This window comes from Pogonomyrmex barbatus, unplaced genomic scaffold, assembly GCF_055798465.1.
Source record: "Pogonomyrmex barbatus isolate J1 unplaced genomic scaffold, ASM5579846v1 scaffold3, whole genome shotgun sequence".
In the NCBI taxonomy this organism is placed as follows: Eukaryota; Metazoa; Arthropoda; class Insecta; order Hymenoptera; family Formicidae; genus Pogonomyrmex; species Pogonomyrmex barbatus.
The window spans coordinates 14,590,414-14,612,231 of NW_028297127.1; the positions used below are offsets into that span (position 1 = coordinate 14,590,414).

The window sequence follows — 21,818 nt, forward strand, 5'->3', positions numbered from 1 at the left end:
CTCTTAAAAAAAGAGATTTCATTTATTGATCTAAGCTGTATAAAGAATTTGATTTCGATTCGTCTTGCGTACTAACACTAATGTTGTTATTACATCCGTTTGGCAAATAGAGGAATGAGACCCCTCGGTTTTATTACTTATTAATACGTATATATGTATATATATATAAAAAGGAGAAACTTGTACAAAAATTTTCTTTTCAAATTGATAAATATATATATACTGTAAAAAAGGGACAGAGAGTTGTGTCCGATGTCCATCAAGATTTTAAATTTCTATTTGTCATTATAACGCAAATAGATATGAGCAGAGACGTATTTTCACTTAGAACGTAATCACTTTTAGCGTAATAAATTATATACAAGGAAATATTACTAAATTAATAGCTATCTAGTTCTTGATTAGTATAGTTAAATACATTTAGGGAAAAAAAAGCAATAGTTTATCTGACCTTAATCGGGAGTAGATAGATGTTTGATATTTAACATTATCACCTCAAATTATTTTTTCTTTTTTTCCGAGCACTATTCAAATATTTTTCCTTAGAAAAAAATATTAAAAAAATAATAAAACTGTATTAACTTAAAAAGATAAACATAAACATAAGGAATTAAAATCTTTTTGAAAAAATGTAATCAGTTCAATATATACATATTGATTTTCCAAAAGTAATTTTTCTACTTATGGATTATAAATAACACATAAAAAAATATTCTTGGCGACAATGCAAAATGTTTCGACCTGATAATTGGCTCCCTTTGAATACTTTGTTCGTAATTTGAGAATACTTCATTGAACATAAAATCATCGAATAAAATCAATAAGTTAAGAAATAATATATTCATACTAGAAATCTCAATAAATTTACGTAAAAATTTTTTTTTACAAAGGATAATTCGTTAGACTACAGGATCGAGTAAAGAGTTACATAATGATACCGCGATAAAATATTTCAAGTGTATGTATATGCATGAATAAAATTCTTGCATAGTTAATATGTATTTGTGTTTACAGATATGCTTTTCTTAGAACTTTCGATCAGTCTCTTTGTCATTCTCCCGTGCATTCACAAAAACTAACGAGTCAACGCATTAAACGTATAAAATACATTCTTTTTTTCGATAGTTTGCTGATCGAGTATTGGAATGTTTAACTTAGTAAACCGCAATTACTCAAGTTATTCTTGATTATTACGTCGGTTACGGCGTCAAACACAAATTGTATATTGGATGTGTCTGTGGCGCACGTGAAATGTGTATAGATCTGTTTTTGATCCTTCCTCTTGTTCAGATTTTCAAACTTCATTTGAATATAGGAGGCACATTCTTCGTAAGTGTTGGCGCCTTTGTACTCTGGAAAGCAGATGGTGAGCGGGCTCCTAGTGATCTTTTCTTCAAACAGGTCTTTTTTGTTCAGGAACAGTATAATCGACGTTTCAACGAACCACTTGCTATTGCAAATCGAATCGAATAATTTCATCGATTCTATCATTCGATTCATTTCCTCGTCTTCTGCTAACACCAGATCATAGCCGCTCAGAGCGACGCAGAAGATGATTGCAGTAACACCTTCGAAACAATGTATCCATTTTTTTCTTTCAGATCTTTGACCACCAACATCAAACATTCTGCAAAGACAAAATAATACATATATTATTTTGAGGTTTTACAATATATGTAATACAAATTAATTAAATTTGTATATATTTTTATATAAAAATCATTGCATTTGGATCTTATTTATTTACATAAACAAGAAACTTCATATCTACATATGCAAATATTTATAATATTTGTTGTAATATATTTTTTGTAACACATGTTTAGGAATAATTCAATGAGATTACAATTTGATTAAGATTTGGAATTAAATAATTTTAGATAATGATATGTGAGCATACTTGAAATGTAGACCCTTGAAAGAGAAATGCGTCTCCACGATTCCGGTGGTTTTGACACGCGTTCGCAGAACATCCTGCTGCGTTGGGATGTAATTTTGTTGCGTTATGCGGTCAAGTGCGTTAAGGTAGTAGGCTGCCGAGTCGTTGAGCTGGTATTCCCTGCTACGCGCGAAACAGAGTTGCAATCCCGGGTCCTGCCATAATCGCTTCATTAATAGCACTAGGTCCCCGGTCAGCTCGCCCTCCTCCGCTGCCGATGCTAGGGTGAAAAATTGTCGCGCCATATCCTACAACGTAAAACAAGGCCGATTATCTAATGCGCCAGTGGGACACGAGAAAGTTAGAATGCAGTTAATAATGCGTGATGTTACTGATGAGAAAGATTTGCGGTATCCTAACGAGACTAAAACAATTATGACTATTTTGATAAAAAAAAAAAAAAAAACAAAAAAAAACTATTGCTCTTAAATTTTTTCACGAAAGTAACGGAGATTATCTCTCGATAATCCAATAGAAAGAAGCAAAAGACTTACCGCTTTGCTGGGTTCAGCAAAGTCGATTCTAAGGTCGCCCATGGCTCTGATTATCGTCATTAGGCTCTGTATCGTGTTGCTGTATACTACCGGGGTGTACTGTTCGCATTCTTCTTTACTATAGCCGGTTTCATGAATGATTTTCATTTGCTTTACTATCGTAGACTTGCCAGACTCCCCAGCACCTTGAATTTTCAAGTACACACACATATAGAATATATGTATATATATATATATATATATATATATATATATATATATATATATATATACACACACACACACACACATAATGTATGGGATATCGAATGTTAATTATACAAATTCGGTGATTATAAATTCAGTGATTACTGAACGTATTATACGAGTATAATTATATTGAACAGTGTCAAATGCGATATTGATCGTTACACGATCGAGAAATTTGCGAGTCTTCCTTGACATCATAATTAAAATCGCCGACATGGCTATGCATTGTCGACGCCGCAATTCATTTAGTGTACGCGACTCGCAAGCTATTTTCGAATCAATGCGTGTCTATGCAAATAACGCTCGCGCACTCGAAGCTTTGCTAGATACAAGCGAATCCAATCCAATTAACCGATTAATTAACGGTCGACAAGTTCCTTCCGATTGATAATCTGTCATCATGCCAGTCATCGTGGAGACCGGCATCGTGGAGACCCGTTTTTTCCTCCAGGAAGAAGAACGTTTTTTTTTTTCTGTATGCGAGACGAAGATAATTCCGCGCGATCTCGGAGAGACGTAATCTCGTGATTCACATGCGGCCGATGATTCAAGTTTCCCGTAACTCGTTCTACATCCGCGTCTACGCTTTCGGTTAAGAATTCCGAAATTTTTCGAAATTTTAATATTAACGCAAAAAAAAAACATCGAACAATTATTTTTTGAAATTAATATCTTTTTTTCTTGTATTAAAAATAAAATTTTCTTTAACTTTTTCTCTAAAATTACTGTTTTTATTCTGATGAAATATTCAAGTAAAAAAGATTTAGAATATATTCTATCTTGGTACTAAAACAAAATATTAATTTAAGAAAATAAAAACTGCCAAAAATGATGACTATTTGATATCTCTAGTGCTGACAATCCTAAACTAGTCTTTAGGTATTTAGTATTAAATGCATTGATAATAAATCTAATCTTTGGCAATGACAAATAATGAGTAATCGGAATTTTCATCTAATTAAATACGTATCTGTCATATATAAAACATATATCAGAACATTTATTCTAATTCAAGCAATGAGTCACCCATCATGGATGATTCATTTTTTCAACATTTATATTCAAAAATTCTACTTTTAAATCCGAATGAATCGAATTTCTTCAAATTAATTACTTCGATGAGATAATCGAAATTTCCCAATCTTTCGACTATTTCGAATTAAAAGAGATCTATAGAAAGAAATAACATCTAGTAACAACAGTATACAATCTAATTGTAATGGTACAAATAATATATTATAGCATAGTAGTATACTGTAGTAGTAAGAGTAGTAATAAAACAATAGAAATAGTATAAATATAGAAAGAAATGTAGAATCAAAAGATCCTGCGAAACACACGTAAGTTTCCTTAAAAAGCAAAACTCATTTGCTGGCGAAGTGGATCGCGATTTTTTTTGGCGAATGAGGGGACCGGAGCGCACCGCGATTAAAACGTTACGGCGTACCGCAATTTCGTTGTCCGCAGCGAGCTAACAGTTTACGCTCTACCGTAGAAGGAACATGAAACGTGATCACATACACGCCGCGGGAAGCGTTTGCGAGAAAGAAGGACACCCGTGTTCGCGCGATCGAGAGCGCATTATCCGAAAGGCGCCCTGTCGCCTGGATTAGACGCAACCGTCAATCGCACGCTTCAGCCTTCTCTACCCCCTCCCCCCCGTCTCTCTCTCTCTCTCTCTCTCTCTCTCTCACACTCGCTCGCTCTCTCTATTTCCCCTTTCGCTCGCACAGGATGTATTTCATGATTTGTAGAACTGTGAGGACTGACTCCAGGAAAAAGACGGAGAAAAATTGCTAAGGAAGTTTGAAGCTTGGCATCTTTTTTCGCAGGATTTTCGCAGGATTGCCGCGGGCGAAGTGGAGATATATTCCGAGGCTCTGGAAAGAAAAAGAGGAAAATGTGTCTCACAGGAAGCACAGGAGGAAAGAAACAGGCGCACGGATCTACGCGAGATCGGAAGAGATGTATGTATTCTTGCCAATGGATTGCGGGTCTTCTTGATTACGACCGGTTGATAAAGAGACGGTGCGGACTCCGAAATATCGCGATTATTTTTTCTGGAAATATTAGAGCAAGTAGTAATGTTGCGATGCATCTTGAGAAAGAGCAAAGAGATAAAACGTTAGATAGGATGTAATAATAATTCTCCTCCTAATAACGTTTCTTCCGAATTCGTGATTCATGAGGGAAAAGAGAAACGAATAAGGAAAGAAGTTGCGGAAATTGTCAGAAAAGGAATAGATGCGATTTCGCGGATCGTGGGTTGCGCGGCGCCTTCGGGAGCGTTCGACTGGTGCGTGGTGTATCCGATACGCGATACACGCGCGATACGAGACAAGACGGCGTACAAGAAAGAGAGAGGGAGAGAAAGAGGTGGAGAAAGAGAGAGAGAGAGAGAGAGAGAGAGAGAGAGAGAGAGAAAGAGCGAACGGAAAAGAGATCGGCACATAGGCGCGTCGCCGAGGTAGGGGATGTAAATTCGCCGTCGTCTCCCAAGAACCGGAACCGCGAAGCTCGGGACACTCAAGGCACGAATCGACGGAAGCGCGCCCGAACGCCCGTCCTCGATCCTCTATTCCTCTATTCCTCGTGTAGATCAGCACGGGAACGTTACATGCGGAGGAAGGGAGGGAGGAGGAGGAGGAGGAGATTCGGAGTACCTGGAGTACCGGATTATTATTATCATTATTATTACAAGAAACATTTACCGAGCAGCAGGAGCTTGACCTCGCTGGCGGCGCGCTCGCCATCAGCGCGGAGGTCCTTGTCGATCTTCTTGGACCGCTCGGCGGCCTCCTTCTCGCCGGTGGTGCTCACGGCGCAGCCCATACCCGCGCCCTCGCCGGTGACGATCCTCTCAGCACGTTATGGTGACGGTAATAATAATGATGATGACGATCGACGATAACAATAACGACGGTCGATCCGCCGATCGATTCAGTCCCACAGCCCGATCCACAGTAGCGCGGCTACCATGCACAGTGTATTCCACAGCACCGCACAGTTCATGCGACCGCCACTAACACTGTCGTCGTCGTCGCCGCCGCCGCCGCCGCCGCCGCCGCCTCCTCCTGACACTTGTTGCACGGACGACGTCGTGTGGGAACCGCCCGCACGCGGTCGCGCTCGCATACACGGAATCTTGGCTCACACACTGCGCGCACGCACTCACTCATATATATACACACGAGCATACGCGCGAGCGCGAGCGCACGCGTGTATTCTCGTTCGCGCACGCAACTGCGCGGCCGTGTTCTCGCGGCGTCGCGTTCCCGGCGCGTCGGCGTCGACGAGCACCCGCGATGGCAAATGGAAACTCCGGTGCTTCGTCCTAAACGAAGCAGAATAAAAACGGAGTGACTCGCGCGGACGATGACGGGGAAAAGACAAGGACGGATCACCGTCCGAAAAATAAACCGATCGTTCCGTTTACCGCGTTGGCGACGGGACACGGCGGCGCACGCGAGTGACACAGTGGCCCAAGCAGATCCAAGTTAAGTCGACGTTCGACCGATCGGTCGTCGCGATCGGGACCGCGCCCGTGATTCGTCGTTCGAGGCGCATCTCCTCGCGCCGATCGCTCCACCAATCGGAGCGCGCGTCACCATTCGCCGTTAGGCCAATGCGCACGCGCCATCCCACTTGGCGCACGTACAGTACCGTTCGAGGCGCGTCACGACATTACGCGACGTCTTTCTCCCTAGTCTGCGCAAGCGCGGGAATTTGAATTATGATTTATTCCTCGAAAATAATTTTATGATATTTCTCTTGAGAATGTTTTTTATCATCGAATATATATTTTTATACATATTTTTCCTGATAATTAAATGTTAAAACGAGAGTTAAGAACGCAGGTAATCTATCTTGCTTGTTCTGTTTGAAAGCGAATTTGAAAGTGTTTGAAAGCAGAGAATTTAAAGAAATTCTTGTGTTCTGTACGAGTTATTTCGCATCATATGATTTTTAGCTCATTATCCACATTCGTGATTTATCATAATATTGAGTTTCAATTAAGAATATATTGCATTATTCCAAGCACAAAAATTGTAAAAAGAAATAAATAAAAAAAAAACGAATCTATAAAACCCTATATGCAATTATATTTAAAGATTGTATACATACATAGATTATGTTCAATTCTTTCTTTTTTACTGATGTTTCATAGTTTTAAAAAGTATGATTTTGTTTTACATATCTATTTCAATTACATTGTTTTTGATGATAAGTAATTATAACAACTAAAATAATATCATATTATCTATTTTCCTTTAAATTAAAATGAACGAAGAAAAACATCCATGAAAATTATAAATTCAGGATTTACTACAAAGTCCAGAAAATCATGTTGCAAGAACAAATTAAAGATGAAATCTACCTATCTGTAATTTTTATTTTCTTTTGAAGATACATAAAAATGTATCTGTAGGAACGTAAATATGTACTTTATTTCATATCCTCAAATTCGTCTATCAAATTACATCTGTCATAATTCTTTCCATTGTTCAATTGTAATTTAAATTTTATGCAAGAAATATTTTCTAGAGATCCTTCATATCTCTTTCAAAATATACATTTTCATATATTTTCCAAAGAATTCTTATTTATTTCGTATTACCTTCATTAATTCACATTTATTTCCAGCAAGATATATGGTTCCATATATATCTGTATTATCTTCTATCTTGCTTTCAAGATACATATTATAAATTTAAAACAGAAATATTTTCGTATCCCTTCATAATATTGATTCATCTACGTCTATACATTGGACGTATTTACGTTTGCTATATTCATATTCGCTTCTCATACGAGTCAAGTATTAAGGTCATCCGAATATCATGCAGACTGTTTTCGAAAACTTCTCAATGTTCGCATGGCCCTTGCCGTGGACGGATTCGGTACGGCGACGGCAACGCGATCGAAATCACAAAACCATGAAACTCCTCTTTCTATTCGTAAGTACCGTTATTTTTTCCAGTGTAAAATGCAAAAGAATCACCAATCGAAAGATAGAGATTAAAGGCTCTCGATTTTAATATTCGTTATATTACAGCTAGCGAGCTATGTCTTTCTACAGTCACTTTTCGTGCACGCAACAGATCTGAATGAATATTTAAATGAAAAATTACGACAATCCAAGATAGAATTCATCAAAATTCACATCCAAAAGATATCGTCAGGTAAGTATATCGTCCATATATCGAGTTTTTTTCGACCACGAATATATATATTTCTGTTTTTGAAAAAAATATCTCTCTTTAGATTAAAAGTTAGATAATTCCAATTCTTTCATATCAATCAAATACACGATGTACTACACACACACACACACACACACACACACACACACACACACACACACACACACACACACACACACACACACACCACAAAAAACACACACACACACCACAAAACACACACACACACACACACACACAGATATTTTTTTCAAAAAATAGAAATAATAAATGACGTTACTCTCAGTAAACGAGCATCTAATGATTTTTTTTAATTTATACTTATAAATTCAAAACAATTGCTTAAATCGCGAATCACGAATCGCTACTTTTAATGGACTTACATGCAGTAGCTTAAAGCCTAAAACCGAATTATTTTCTGTTTAATAAACTGATAATCAAATTTAAAATCGATTCTCTACATTTTTATATTCTCAATATTTCTATATTAAAAGACAAGATGGTAAATATTATGTTTACAGTGCAAGAAAAATCATATAGAGTACATTGGGACCAATCATGGCAGATACTTCTATTGACCAATCATCAACCTTTTATGATAAATATATTCCATGAAACATATATTCTTGATAGCAATCGCTTGATGATACCTTTTTTTAATGCAACTTGGAACAAAACTTATGGCGCGTTACGTGAAACTTATGTAATCAAAAAGGAATCTAATGTTAAGTTCGTCAAGGTACAAATAATTTTTTTAATAACATTAGGATATTTTTTGCGAGATGAGAAGATCAAAACTTTCAATACTAATTTCTTCAAAGAAAACCTTTCTTGGAAAATATTTATAAAGTCATAAATATTTATTAAGTCATATTTTATATTTAGCATGTTTTATTTTCTGAGTTATGTTGTTATTGTAATAAACAAATAATATGTCTATTCTTGCTTTTATATATTTACTTTTATTTAGAATTTACTCATAATAAATATACTGTATAAACGAGTTATGTTATTTGTCACATTGCAGAGCATTGTATGGAAAGACACTACCTATCTTTTATTATGTTACGAAGATGGTTTGTGCAATCTCCACACGATCAACTCAAATATATTGCGATTTCGCCATACTATAGGATATAAAGGAATCCCCGTAGACGCTAAATTTTTCACGCAGGCCGATCAACTCTACCTGATTATCGCCAACAATGCCGAGAAATTTCCTGTACCGTCTGTGTGAGCCTTACAAATTTATATCTGAAAGAAATACTTAATTTAAATAAATTTGTGATATCATTTTTTTTAACATATATGCGTAAGTGCATTAAATATTTATTTTTTTTTATAATAATATAGTAAGCCGAAATAAATTTCAAACAATGACGTAGTAGATGGCATTGCTCGGCAGGATTAGATTTTAGGTTTTATAATTTTTCATTTTTTTTTATTTGAATTTACATAAATATATATAAATATAAAAATATAATATAGAAATAATAATATAACATATAAATATATTATTTATATATGTATAAATAAGAAAAATGAAAAGTTATAGGATATCTAAGATTCAAGCTTGTCAAGCAATGCCATCTAGTATCTTATTATTATTTTTTATTTTTTTTTTTAATTCTTCGTAACTAGTTAATAATTGTCTGTAAATTCTGATCTGTCGAATCGCAGGATCTATCGGTGGAGCGGTACGTACATGGATGTCGTCACCGACGTGATGACGATCGGCGCGGTATCGGTTACCGCATTTGAGTATCGGCAATCGACAATCATCGTGTTCGTTCAAAGCAATGCTGAGAATCCACGGATCGGTTCCGAGGTATATGAATTCAAGGATAGCAATATTGCGAGGATACAATTCTTGTCAACCGCACGTCCAACTTCGGTGCATCACTACATCCATGGCGACTTCAACTTTGCCCTGATTATAAATGAATTAGGACCGAGCGATGTCTTCTGCTGGGATGGTTGATATGTTTGATTAAAATCGTTTCTTCTCATATCTTCAAAATAGAACTTGCTTAGAATGCTTTCTTGGAATGTTCCAGGAAGAGAATTACTGGATTGGTTTAGTCTTCCCGATATCGAACCGCATAGCCTGATAAGCTTCTTTCACATGGACGGCGATACTTTCGTAGTCATGGCGCATAATGTAAGTGTAAAATGGATCGGCAATATATTAAAATAAACTGGAAATTCGAGATGATATGCGACAAATTTACTTACTACGATTTATTTACAGAATATTATCAAGTTGTACAAATTTCATAGTACATCCGATTGGAAAAATGAGGATATCAAGCGTTTTAAAGATAATCAGAAAATAGTCGATATGACAACATCATTAAACGAATATACGATGACTGTAACTTTAATCATTCAAGAAGAGAACGAATACTGGGTGGAACAATGGGAAGCTGTAATGACTTCGGTACCAGTTGGTAAATAATTGTAACTTATTATTTCTTAATAAATTTGTATCATTATAAATGACATGGAATTTGGGATTAATGAAATTTCGCGTGCTGAAATCATGAAATTTTGCGTGCTGAAGATGGCTCAAATTGCAGCCAAAACGTTCTATATTCTATTACGTAAATAAATTTATATTATTATTTTACATAGCGCGTTGAATTTCGCGTCGACTCTCGATTGCCCTTTTTTTACATTGTATTTATTATTTTTTTATTTCGATTTAACCTTTGTTTTAATTATTTTTTTATACTATAAAAACAATTATAAACAATTATAAAAAGCAAACATATTTTTATCTCATAATCATATTATGCTTTAATTGTATTTTGTTAAATTGGAAATGATTAACTTTCTATAGAATATATAAAACAAAATAAAGATAGGAGATATTTTTAACTTTTTTCTAGTAAATCTTTTACATGTATTTATATATATATTTTAAAACAAAATATTTAAATATTTCTTTTTTATATTGTAACAATTTAAAATATTTTAAATAAAATTTTTGTTACAGATAATAAAGTGGAAGATGTCGATGTAAAACAATGTTTCTCAGACTTGATCGAAAAATTACAAGCGAGAATGCCGGCTTTAAGAGAAGCTAAGGCTTCATGGAAGTTTCTCTTACCGTCTGCGAAAAACTTAACGATCTCGGAACCAATGAATTTCGACAGTTTGATTTTGCAATCCGGCACGGTGGATAGCATAGAGCTTGTGACCGAAGAAGAAATCTTGCCACCTCATCAAATCGCAGAAGTTCTAGAGGAGCTTGAACGCGAAGTTTATGCCATCGAGGCAAGACAATTAAAGTGGCGGCAAAAAATATTAACTGATATTGATCGGAGGACTATGATAGATACGGTTCCAGAAAGGCTTATAGCTAACGATGTATATGTAGAAGAATTGGAAATCGACAATATACGTGTAGATCTTGTGAACGACATGAATGTATCGGAAATAATTTTCCCCACTGGAGAACAACATTTTACACAACCATTACATGCGAAAAATGTTATTGTAGACAATTTCGAAATTGAATCTCTTTGCGGAATACCGCCCGAATGTGAGTTGGATAAGAATTGAACAATTTCTGTAATAATTTACAGAAAGTACACACACACACACACACACACACACACACACATTATATATTATATATTATATATTATATATATTTTTCTCATGCTTTTGCAAATATCAATTCGTATAAATGACATTTGCAGATTGGATGTTACAAAATGACAGTGAAGGAATCGCGTTTACCATTGCAAATAGCTCTGTTGAATATTCAAATGATACCGTTGTACTCTCTTCAGATTTGACAATACCAAAATTGAAAGTCAAAAATTTGAACGGGACAAACATTGATGAATTGATCAACGATTTGTTCATCATGAATCAGAATCAGAAAATTAATGGTATAACAATTCAAATATAACAATTTGTTATTTTTAATTGTATTAACTATTTGCAGAACTCGACAAAAACATTTTGCAGCGGACATTTTATAATAACAGTTTTCTTATTTTACCTTGCAGGTACAATCACGTATAAGGATTCAGTGCAGATTGTAAATCTTACGACGCAATTCATGAATGGTTTTTCCTCTGATGAACTCATGACAACAACGACAAATCAGAGCTTTGATTATTTTTATGCAAAAATATTACATATTGAAGATTTGTATGCAGAAACAATTAATGGAGTGCCAGTTAAAGAAGCTGCAAGAAAATCTCGCAAAAATATTATTAAAGGTAATTTTTTAAATGATTTGACCCATCAATATTATAATAGTTTTAAATTTAAGTTAATGAATAATAAATATACTTATTAATATATATTATAAATATAATGCTACATAATAATACTATAATATAAGCTTATTTAATTTAGTAAAATAATTTCAATCACTAAAGTTTCATTCATTCATTTATTTCATTCGCTAAAAGTAATTACATTATTAATCCAATGTTTTTATTCAATCTCAAAAATTTTTATTTTTTACAAAAAAAAGGCTTTCTTTAATACTATATAATATTTTATATAATATTTTATATAATATTATAAATTAAAGTTATTATTATATAATATTTTGCCTAATATTTTTCAATTTCTTGTATCATTTAAGGCAAATTAAAATTAGCGAATCTTCGTGTCACCGAGAATTTAGTGATCGACGTAAACGCATCTATGATAAAAATACCTGACCAATTCCTTCAGATTTATGAAAATGTCACAATACTGGGTGATCTACACCTTCGAAATCTTAAGGTTGAAAATTCAGCGGCGCTTTTTGTGGAAGACCTCCCGGTCAACATAAAAGATATATTCGATAGATATTGGACAAAATCTACCAATCAAACCATCACTGAAAAGATCACTTTGGAAGGCGGTTTTACCATCGATAGACTCAATACAAAATATTTGAACGGTTTCGCGGAAAGTGATTTTCTGTATACTACGATGAAGGAGATACCAAGCGATTTCACAAATCTGCGCTTTGAGAATTTCCACGTCGATGATTTCTTCCTTGAAAATGGTTTCAATGGCAGCTTCTTCGAAGTCAAACCGGATGCAATAACAATTCGAGAAAAGCTGCATGTGCAAACACTCCAAGCGAAAGATATCATTACTCTGAGTTTTAATGGTGTCACTGTGGAAAACATCATGAACAAAACTTGCGTGAATTTCTCAGGAACCATGGAACTTCCCATTGCTCGAGCACGTCGCGTGTTCGTCGACAATCTCGATGTTCGTTTTCTCAATCATCACGAGGTCTTCTTTGGGGATGGGCTTCGCTTCGACGACGATCATCAGTTGTCAACTTTACAAGTACCAGAGATCCACATAGAAAACTTGGAAGTGGAAAAGTTGAACGGATTCGAGATGAATCTTCTATGGCGATTGGGAAATCTGACGAGTTCTGATCTGAACGATATTGTCATCGATGGCGACTTGACATTACGGAATCTGATGGTCGCTCAAGTGAACGGGCAATCAACTGAGAGTTTCTTGGAGGAACTGTCGCAGAATGACATCGTGATAAAGTCGGAAAGAGATATTGAATATTTGGTTGTTCAGAACATAACATTGGAATCTCTTCGTGGATGGAAATTCGATGATATGATCGCCAACGTTCTCTCAAAGTCAAGGGAACAAACGATAACAGGACACTTCTCGGCTCATGTTATCACCTCCGACAACGTCACAATAGACTTCATTAATGGACAAAATACCTCGCAACTAATGTGGATAGACGAGCCTCTGATGATTACGAACAATGTAACGTTCACCGATCTGTTCGTCGAAGGTGACGTGATGACTTCAAAGATGAACGGACGTGGCGTTCGTGAGGTATAGAAACAAAGATTTCGCAGTATTTTAGATCTGACTTGATCATTAAATATTGGATAATTAATTATCGATCAGTAATTCGCTCTTCTGAAACTTGAACTTTTAAATATTTCCAAAAAATGGCAAAAGAATTTAATTGAAATTAGATATAATTTCTTAGAATATTTTCAAATGTAGAATTTTTTAATTTATTTGTAAGATTTTTTAAAAATATTTGTTCTATTTTCTATTATAGTTGTACGACAGTTTATTGTACATTCCTGCAAAAAATATCAATCTTCTGATAGTAGATAAAAATATTTCCTGGAACACTCCTTTGAATAGCTTTACTTCTATCTCCAATCTGTTAAATAACGCTGTGACCAAAGATAAAGAGCAAGTTATCATGGGCAACGTGATCTTTACGAAGGATGTACGTGCGTGGGCAGTTAACGCTAATTACAAAGTTGTCGAGGAAATTAACCATATAGTATCGGACGTCGTGATTGACGATGGAGAAGTCATTGAAATTAAAGGACAGAAAATCTTCAAGAAGGATTTTGTTGTGGATAGTTTAACGGTGAATGGCGATCTGGGCATTGCCAAGATCAATAATGTGAACATCCTCAAGTTCAACGATTCTGTCGTTAGACAGAATAATGAAGACACTATTGTTGGACCATTGACATTCCTCACGGAGGTCAAGGTCGAGAAGCTCTATGTGAACGACACTGATCTCAACGCGTCCATCAACGGCGCGGTGCGTTCCAGCGATGTTATGCCAGACAATATCATTTTCGAGGAGCTCAATGTATTGAATGATGTGTATCTGCAGAATTTTGACGGGATAGACTTTGATAAGTTCGTGAATGACCGTGTCACGCTTAGTGGAGATCACAATATCTCCTGCGACGTGAGATTTAATGGTATCGTTACAGTAACAGGTAAATGATTGGCAACCAACAATTATTTAAATTTCAGAAGTTTATTTGAAGTTAATTTGATGGTACTGTTTTTTTATTTTAATTTCTAATTTAAATTTAGCGAATTTCAATAAAACTCTTGACCAATTTTTATCAATATTATAAAATATAAAAATATATAAAAATAAGATGAATTTTAAAAATCATGAAAAATACGTAGAAAATATTAACATTTTTTTATCCGTCATATTTCAGGCAACGCGAATATAAGGAAGATTAATGGAATTTCCCCATCTGAGTTTGTGTTAAATGACATTGATGAAATGCAGATAATAAATGGAGTAAAAACTTTTACGAACGATCTGATAGTCGATGGAAATGTTATTTCACCACGAATTAATAATGTCGATATAATGAAAGAATATAATGACGGCGTACAAAACACCGATGAAGATGTTGATATCTATGGAGATCTCGTTAGTACAATATTTAAAGAATTTCTAAACTTTAATTAAATTGTGAAGAAAATCTGCCAGGAAACTTCAAATTATATGATTAAAGCAAGTGCGAACTATCGCAATTTGACAATGTTACAAATATTCACAAAATATTTGAGTTAATTTTATTGTTTAACAATTAAAATATGAATTTTAACATTTAGAAAAGTAATATGTAATGAAAAAGATATTATTTTAGTGCTTAAAAACTTATATTGCATTTGTATCTTATGGTTTGCATTTTTCTTAATTATCTCTTCTATCAGGTTTTCAAGGCTGATGTACGAATAAAAAATATAAATATTTCCGGTTTGGTGAATGGTGTGAACCTGCATTTTGCTAGTAGCAATTATAAAAATATAAATGAAACTCGCGAGAACATGGAGAAACATTGGAGAGTAATCGAGCAGAATATCGAGTACACCTCGCAAGTATCCGAAACCTTGCGCGATGTATTTTTCTATCTAGAGGCGGAGGAAGACTTGGAGATACCTGGAACCAATGTCAGCGAAATCGATGTAGTACAATTCGATAAGAGCACAGTTAGATTGAACATGTACAGCGAGCAGTCCGGAAGATTTTGCGGGCTGCCAGATGATTGTTTGTGTATGTATCAGTCCGTAATTGAACTTGTTGAGGTCAACTATGTGAACAGTATGAACAGTATGCGAAAGTGGCAAGTGAATCCCGGAGAGATCGTAAAAAACTTTCACGATCCGGTTGAGATGTTCGGCTTGAATGTGATAACGAATTCTGTATCCAGCAGCAAAGAATGCACCTCGACGGGAACCAGACAAGAATACACTACGATTTCCTTGATGAAATCTGAAAATCTTAAAATGAATCATGAAGATGTTTTTAATAAGATAGAAGGATATTTGAAAGATGCCGAGATCTTTAAGCATGAGGGTATGCGCAACACGTTAGAAAATCTGTCATTAAAATTATAACAAAGTTAATTTCGGATATTAATGTAACATTTAATCTGCAGATGATATATACGTGATGCTGGCGATATATTATGATAAAGTACATGCAACGCATCGCACAAATTCCTTGCTTTACAGAGTACATACAGGAAACGCAACGTTAGTTCAGGAAATTCTTACGGATGGTGCTTGGTCCATCAAAATCTTCCAGATTAATCATTATGAAGTGTTTCTGCTCATTGGTTGCTTTGGCGAATCTTCAGAATCCTTATTATACAGATTCGACCCAATAGCGCGAAAGGTACAATAATTGCTCATAATCAGATAATTTAGAATGATACTAGAGCCGTTTGTAAAATTTAAAAATTAATTTAAATATTTAATATAAAAATAATGTATAAAGTTAATTAAAATTTGTAAATTTCATGCCAAATTAATATTATCTTATTAAATTAAAAAAATCCTTTTTCTTTAAATCTAGTTTGAACATCTCAGAACATTCGCAAGCAGAAGTCGTTACGTAAAAAGTTTATCACAAGGAAAAGATCATTTTATTCTGTTAGAGAATCCTGATACAAATGCTGTGAATATATACAAATATGATTATACGTCTCGAAACTTTCATAGCTATCAAAGTATTTTTCATACCCATCAAATCAACGGAATTGAATGCTTCTACACTGACGGTATGATTATCGAAATAATAAATTAATTAGAAGATATACATATTTTTATCTAAACTCGAAAAATTAGCGATTCATGGCTAATATATTATGGTTAAGATACCATCTATTTATAACCTATTTATGATAAAACTTATTATTCCATACAGATTTTGGTAACAGCGATGTGTTTGTGATCGTTACGACAGACAGCGGGCAATTTTATATTTACGAATATATGTTTGCCGGGGTAAATATCTTTCTATATATCTTTTGTATGTCGATAAAAAGAACAAACTTACTCACACAATTTCACACAATGTAAAGTGCAACTCACAAAATATAAAGTGCAATCGAAGTAAATCTAAGTTATGTAATCGTAATTGATATTTTCAGAAATTCCAAATGAAACTGCAACATACTGTGGATGGTTTACGAACAATGATGCCATTCTACTATATGGATCGTCATTATATCTTAGCTGGTACGGACAACAACAATGTGATTTTCCGAATTGTAAAACAGGGGCCACATTAATATGATAAATATTAAAGATTAGCAAATGAATTTTGTATATATGCGCGCATATAATGATGAATATATTTATCATATTCAACTTTTATATTTTATAATGTTATTTTTTCGAAGTCGATATAAAAAAATCATATACTAATTACTTGACTGGTCAAGATTATAACATCGTGATATTAATTATTATTATTTATTCTTATCTTTGTATAAATTATTTCTAATTAATTAATTATTATGTTATATATTAATAATTAATATATTAATTAATTATTGTGTTATAATTTTCGAATTAATAATGTAATATAATAATGATGTAACGTAATAATTTACAAATGCATTTGTTATTTAATTTGCATATAACATCTTGCTATTTATTAGTTATACACTATTCTTGTTATTTATTATATATCATACAAAACGTTGTTGAAAGTAATAATTGCGAATAAAATTTGTATAATAGAATAGAAAATCTAATTATTATATAATCATTATATCATCTATGAGAATTATTAATATAAAAAAATATAAAATATACATACATACATATAATATTTTTATATTCTGATTTTATTAATATATCAATATCTACATAATTATTTTTTAATACCTTTCTCATGTGTTTCGATTGTATTTTTTATAACGATGGCGCAGCGCAACCGCGCCAATGAAAAACTCAAGGGAATTCGTCTCATTCTCACTCTGTCGAGCGACGTTTATCAACCATACAACTTCCGGCCGATAAAACACTGTACCGTGTTAAATGAGTTTCCTATTTACTGAAAATACGGCTGTATACTCGATACCTTTCATCTATTCCGCGAATTTTAATCTTCAAAGCCTGAGAACGCGAGTCGCGTGCACCGCCAACTTTCGCATGGCAGAAGCCATTGAAATTTGCCGCCGGTGCGCGGTGCGCGAGCTGGCATCGTAGTGAAGTAAGCCGCTTCGACAGACTTCGAACCGCTACGTGAGCGCGAGCGGAGGCTTATCTCCGTCTATTCCGTTCGGTGCCCTTCGTTTCTGCCCCGAGTCGACTGTCGATCGAGATAAAGGTGCGACTTCCTTGCGTTTACTCGTGGCGCGTCCAATCCCTCGTGTTGCTGCCGCCGTCATTGCCGTGTCTCTTCGTGTCAGCTGTCACGAGCAACGACGTCCACGAGGATCGGTATTTTTTGATGTCTCTTAGGTGAAACGTGTGTCGTACGTTTACGGCTGGACGTCGCGATTGGGAAATAATCAAAATCAAAGTCCGATAGAGAATGTCTTTATTCTTCGCTCTGATTTTCGAAAGAGCATTCGCAGAAACTTTTTGGTTATATTGTTCTTTTTTGGTTATGTTGACCGACGATGAATTAGCGCAATCCGATAATTGATCACATTCGGAACATCTCTGATCGAATTCGGATTAATTTAATCAGTTTGTGGTTGATTTAATTGGCAAACTTGTTTAGATTAGAATTTTCAACTATACGATTCTGTATTCTTAATTTAAGGCCTTTTGCATATGTTTAACGATAGAAAATTAATAATTCTGTGTTAACAAAATAGTACAGTTACTTGATAAGCTAATCATCGATTAGTTTATTAAGTTAATTGGATGTTAAGGATAGTTAAGACCATCTTTATATTTTTCTAACTGCTGATGGTTGATTAAGTAAATTGTGTTTTCAAGATTTTCTCTCATCACTATGTTGTTTTTTTAATTTTTCTTAATTACATTTTAATTGCTATAATTATAGAATAATATAGTATACTTGATATTTTATCTTGATATTTGATGTTTGGTATATAACTTGATCGAATTACATCTTGAATATCTTTGCAGGAACATTTTTCAACTGAACCCTAATGGCTGTCAAAGGATTAGTAGCATCAATTGTCAAATTTTTGACAGACCAATTGCAAGATGGTGATATAACTGCTGACTCGCGTGAGAGTTTGGAAGTAGCAATCCAGTGTCTAGAGAGTGCTTACAATGTGCAAGCTTCTGATGCTCCAGCAAATGTAAATCTGTATCAAATTTATAAAAATGCAGTGGAGAATGCTACGCCAGTTCTAGGTCCAGAAGCTACACCAGAAGCAAAGGCTGAAGCAGAAAGATTGAAAAACGAAGGCAATGCACTCATGAAACAAGAAAAACATCACGAAGCGCTTGCCAATTATACAAAGTACTTGCATAATTTATCTATTAATTTCTTATAAATATTGTTTTACTTAATGTTTGCTCATTCGCTTACAGGGCAATAGCATTAGATGGTCGCAATGCAGTGTACTATTGTAATAGAGCTGCCGTTCACAGCAAGCTTGGTAATCACACTCTAGCCATCAAAGACTGTAATACGGCACTCTCTATCGATCCATCATACAGTAAGGCATATGGTCGATTAGGTTTAGCATATTCTAGTTTGGAAAGGCATAAAGAAGCTAAGGAAAGTTATGAAAAGGCTTTAGCGATGGAACCAGACAATGAGAGTTATCGAAACAATTTGCAACTGGCAGAAGAGAAATTGGCTCAGTTAGGTGTTAATCAGTCTTTGCCTAATTTACCTGGCATGGATCTGAGCGCCCTTCTTAGCAATCCCTCTCTAATGAATATGGCACGTCAGATGTTATCTGACCCAGCTATGCAGAATATGATGTGTAATCTCATGTCTGGCAATGTAGAAGAAGGCGGTCGTATGGAATTACTCATAGAAGCGTAAGTTTAATTGAATGTAATAATAAATTTCAGCATCAACTTTGTCAATCATGTCTATGTTAATATGTGCTCCATATAGAATAATTTATATATTTTTGTGCGTAAATATTTCAGAGGACAACAATTAGCGCAACAAATGCAAAACGCGAATCCTGAATTGATTGAATCATTGAGACGGCAAATGGGCGGCAATCCAAACGATCCGGAACCACCGCAACAAAATTAAAATATACCTGGTTGTGTGATAGATGGACATGAACATTTATGGCCGACTTTTTTTCTTACTCGTAGTTACAGTGCATTGTATCGTTTTCTAAAATGCCGCGAGACAAGATTTATAGCTTCGATGATAATTCTATCATCATATCTAAAGCGATAATACGTATAGAATTCATTTTATAGCTTGCTCATTACGAGTGTCAATATCGGGCCTCTTTCTTCTTCCTCATCTTCTCTTTGGCTATGTACAATTTTTGATAGCATACTTGCAAAGGTTGATGCAACATGACAAGATGTTTTATAAATGCCACGACGATTTGAGTAATTGTAATAATTGATATTCCACTCTACCGTATCACCCAGGGCATTATTTCTAGATTGTGTGTTATATTATGAATACAAAATTATATACACCATTGTTTATTATATCTCGAATGAATAATTCAGTACACATTCAATTGACACGAAATACAATATACAGATATATATGTGTGTGTGTGTATATATATATATATATATATATATATATATATATATGTATGTATATACACACTATATATATATATATATATATATATATATATATATATATATATATACACACACACACACACACACACACACACACACACACACACACATATGACACACACACACACACACACACAAATTCGTGATATCAAACGAGTCGTAAACTGTTATTTAATATTTTATTGGTATCGTATTCCACGTATATTGTACGAAATAGAATATTTCTGTCAATCGAGTTTTATATAAACACGCAATCATACCCATGTTGATCAAAATCTATAACTAAACGTAGACTTTTGCATATCAGAATTTACATCCTCGTACATTTCGAGAATGTTTTTTTAGTACGTTGCATATCGAGAACAAAGGTAACGTGCTGACTAACAAATTGTAATAAAAATTGCATCATGAAGAAACTACTCGGATTTCTTTTTTATTATTTCACCGAATTTCTTCTATCACGATTGGAAAATTATTAATTATATATTCATACACAAGCTTTGAAATATAAATAAATAATAGAAGATAAATAAAAAAAGCAAAGAATTAAAGCTAGAAAAAAAGGCTCTCGACAAACACGCATGTTTCTTACGCGTGGTAAATCGTTGAAAAACTATTAAAAAATAAAATCTTTTTTTTTTTATTTTCTTTCGAGAGGAATGATTTTGATATAATCGAGAACTAGGAGACAGGAGAGAATAAGCAGGAACGTACACACGTGTTCTACTCGTGCGGTACACTTTCTATTTGCAAGGAGAAAGAAAGCTCATTCATCGTGAGGGGAAGTGCGGCTTATCGGTGATACATTCGTAACATTAGATGAGCGCTCGCTACGCGTTGATAATCAACGGATACGGTTTCTCCATCGGGCAGGATGCGCATATGTAAATTCCATTAATGGCCGCATTCCACGTATTTCACGGGAACGGCCGGCCGAGCATGAGCGCCAATTCCACGTGCGTCATACGGTGACATCATTCTTATTTGGCTTGGCTGCGTTCTCTCGCGCGCGCACGTGCACACAATGCACGTGCAAACAGCGTGTGCCAGTTATATCCGTGATCGGTACACCTCGAGCATTATCCGCGATTAAAAGCGGATCATTCATAGGTTTCTTTTGGATCA

General features: G+C 34.6%; 3 protein-coding genes and 1 long non-coding RNA gene across 5 annotated transcripts; 3 read left to right on the forward strand and 1 right to left on the reverse strand.

Moving 5' to 3' along the window:
* Positions 1-3: 3 nt before the first annotated feature.
* Galphai (G protein alpha i subunit) lies at positions 4-6,214 on the reverse strand. Its single transcript, XM_089079685.1, has 4 exons — positions 5,394-6,214; positions 2,434-2,618; positions 1,901-2,187; positions 4-1,627 (listed from the first exon to the last, which is right to left on the reverse strand). The coding sequence occupies exons 1-4, from the start codon at positions 5,512-5,514 to the stop codon at positions 1,150-1,152; spliced, it is 1,071 nt and encodes a 356-aa protein (XP_088935811.1). The 5' UTR covers positions 5,515-6,214; the 3' UTR covers positions 4-1,149.
* On the forward strand, positions 4,175-5,388 carry LOC148936100 (uncharacterized). Its single transcript, XR_016139874.1, has 3 exons — positions 4,175-4,310; positions 4,515-4,649; positions 5,281-5,388. It is a non-coding gene; the product is annotated as an uncharacterized LOC148936100 (long non-coding RNA).
* Positions 6,215-7,604: 1,390 nt separating the features above from the next.
* Positions 7,605-17,794, forward strand: LOC105427878 (uncharacterized). The gene is made up of 18 exons (XM_089079672.1): positions 7,605-7,640; positions 7,739-7,865; positions 8,408-8,625; positions 8,914-9,119; positions 9,567-9,862; positions 9,944-10,047; positions 10,138-10,336; positions 10,885-11,433; positions 11,594-11,788; positions 11,909-12,124; positions 12,499-13,724; positions 13,960-14,647; positions 14,882-15,102; positions 15,390-16,032; positions 16,115-16,353; positions 16,534-16,738; positions 16,885-16,964; positions 17,111-17,794. The coding sequence occupies exons 1-18, from the start codon at positions 7,620-7,622 to the stop codon at positions 17,249-17,251; spliced, it is 5,574 nt and encodes a 1,857-aa protein (XP_088935798.1). The 5' UTR covers positions 7,605-7,619; the 3' UTR covers positions 17,252-17,794.
* A 346-nt stretch (positions 17,795-18,140) lies between these two features.
* LOC105427879 (small glutamine-rich tetratricopeptide repeat-containing protein alpha) lies at positions 18,141-21,109 on the forward strand. Of its 2 annotated transcripts, none has more exons than XM_011639854.2 (4): positions 18,141-18,297; positions 19,071-19,413; positions 19,485-19,943; positions 20,058-21,109. In XM_011639854.2, exons 2-4 carry the CDS (start codon positions 19,094-19,096, stop codon positions 20,167-20,169), a joined length of 891 nt encoding a protein of 296 aa, XP_011638156.2. In that variant the 5' UTR covers positions 18,141-18,297; positions 19,071-19,093; the 3' UTR covers positions 20,170-21,109. The 2 variants fall into 2 exon arrangements, with proteins under 2 accessions (XP_011638156.2, XP_025074227.2); XM_025218442.2 differs by having other exon boundaries at positions 18,174-18,410.
* Positions 21,110-21,818: the final 709 nt, after the last annotated feature.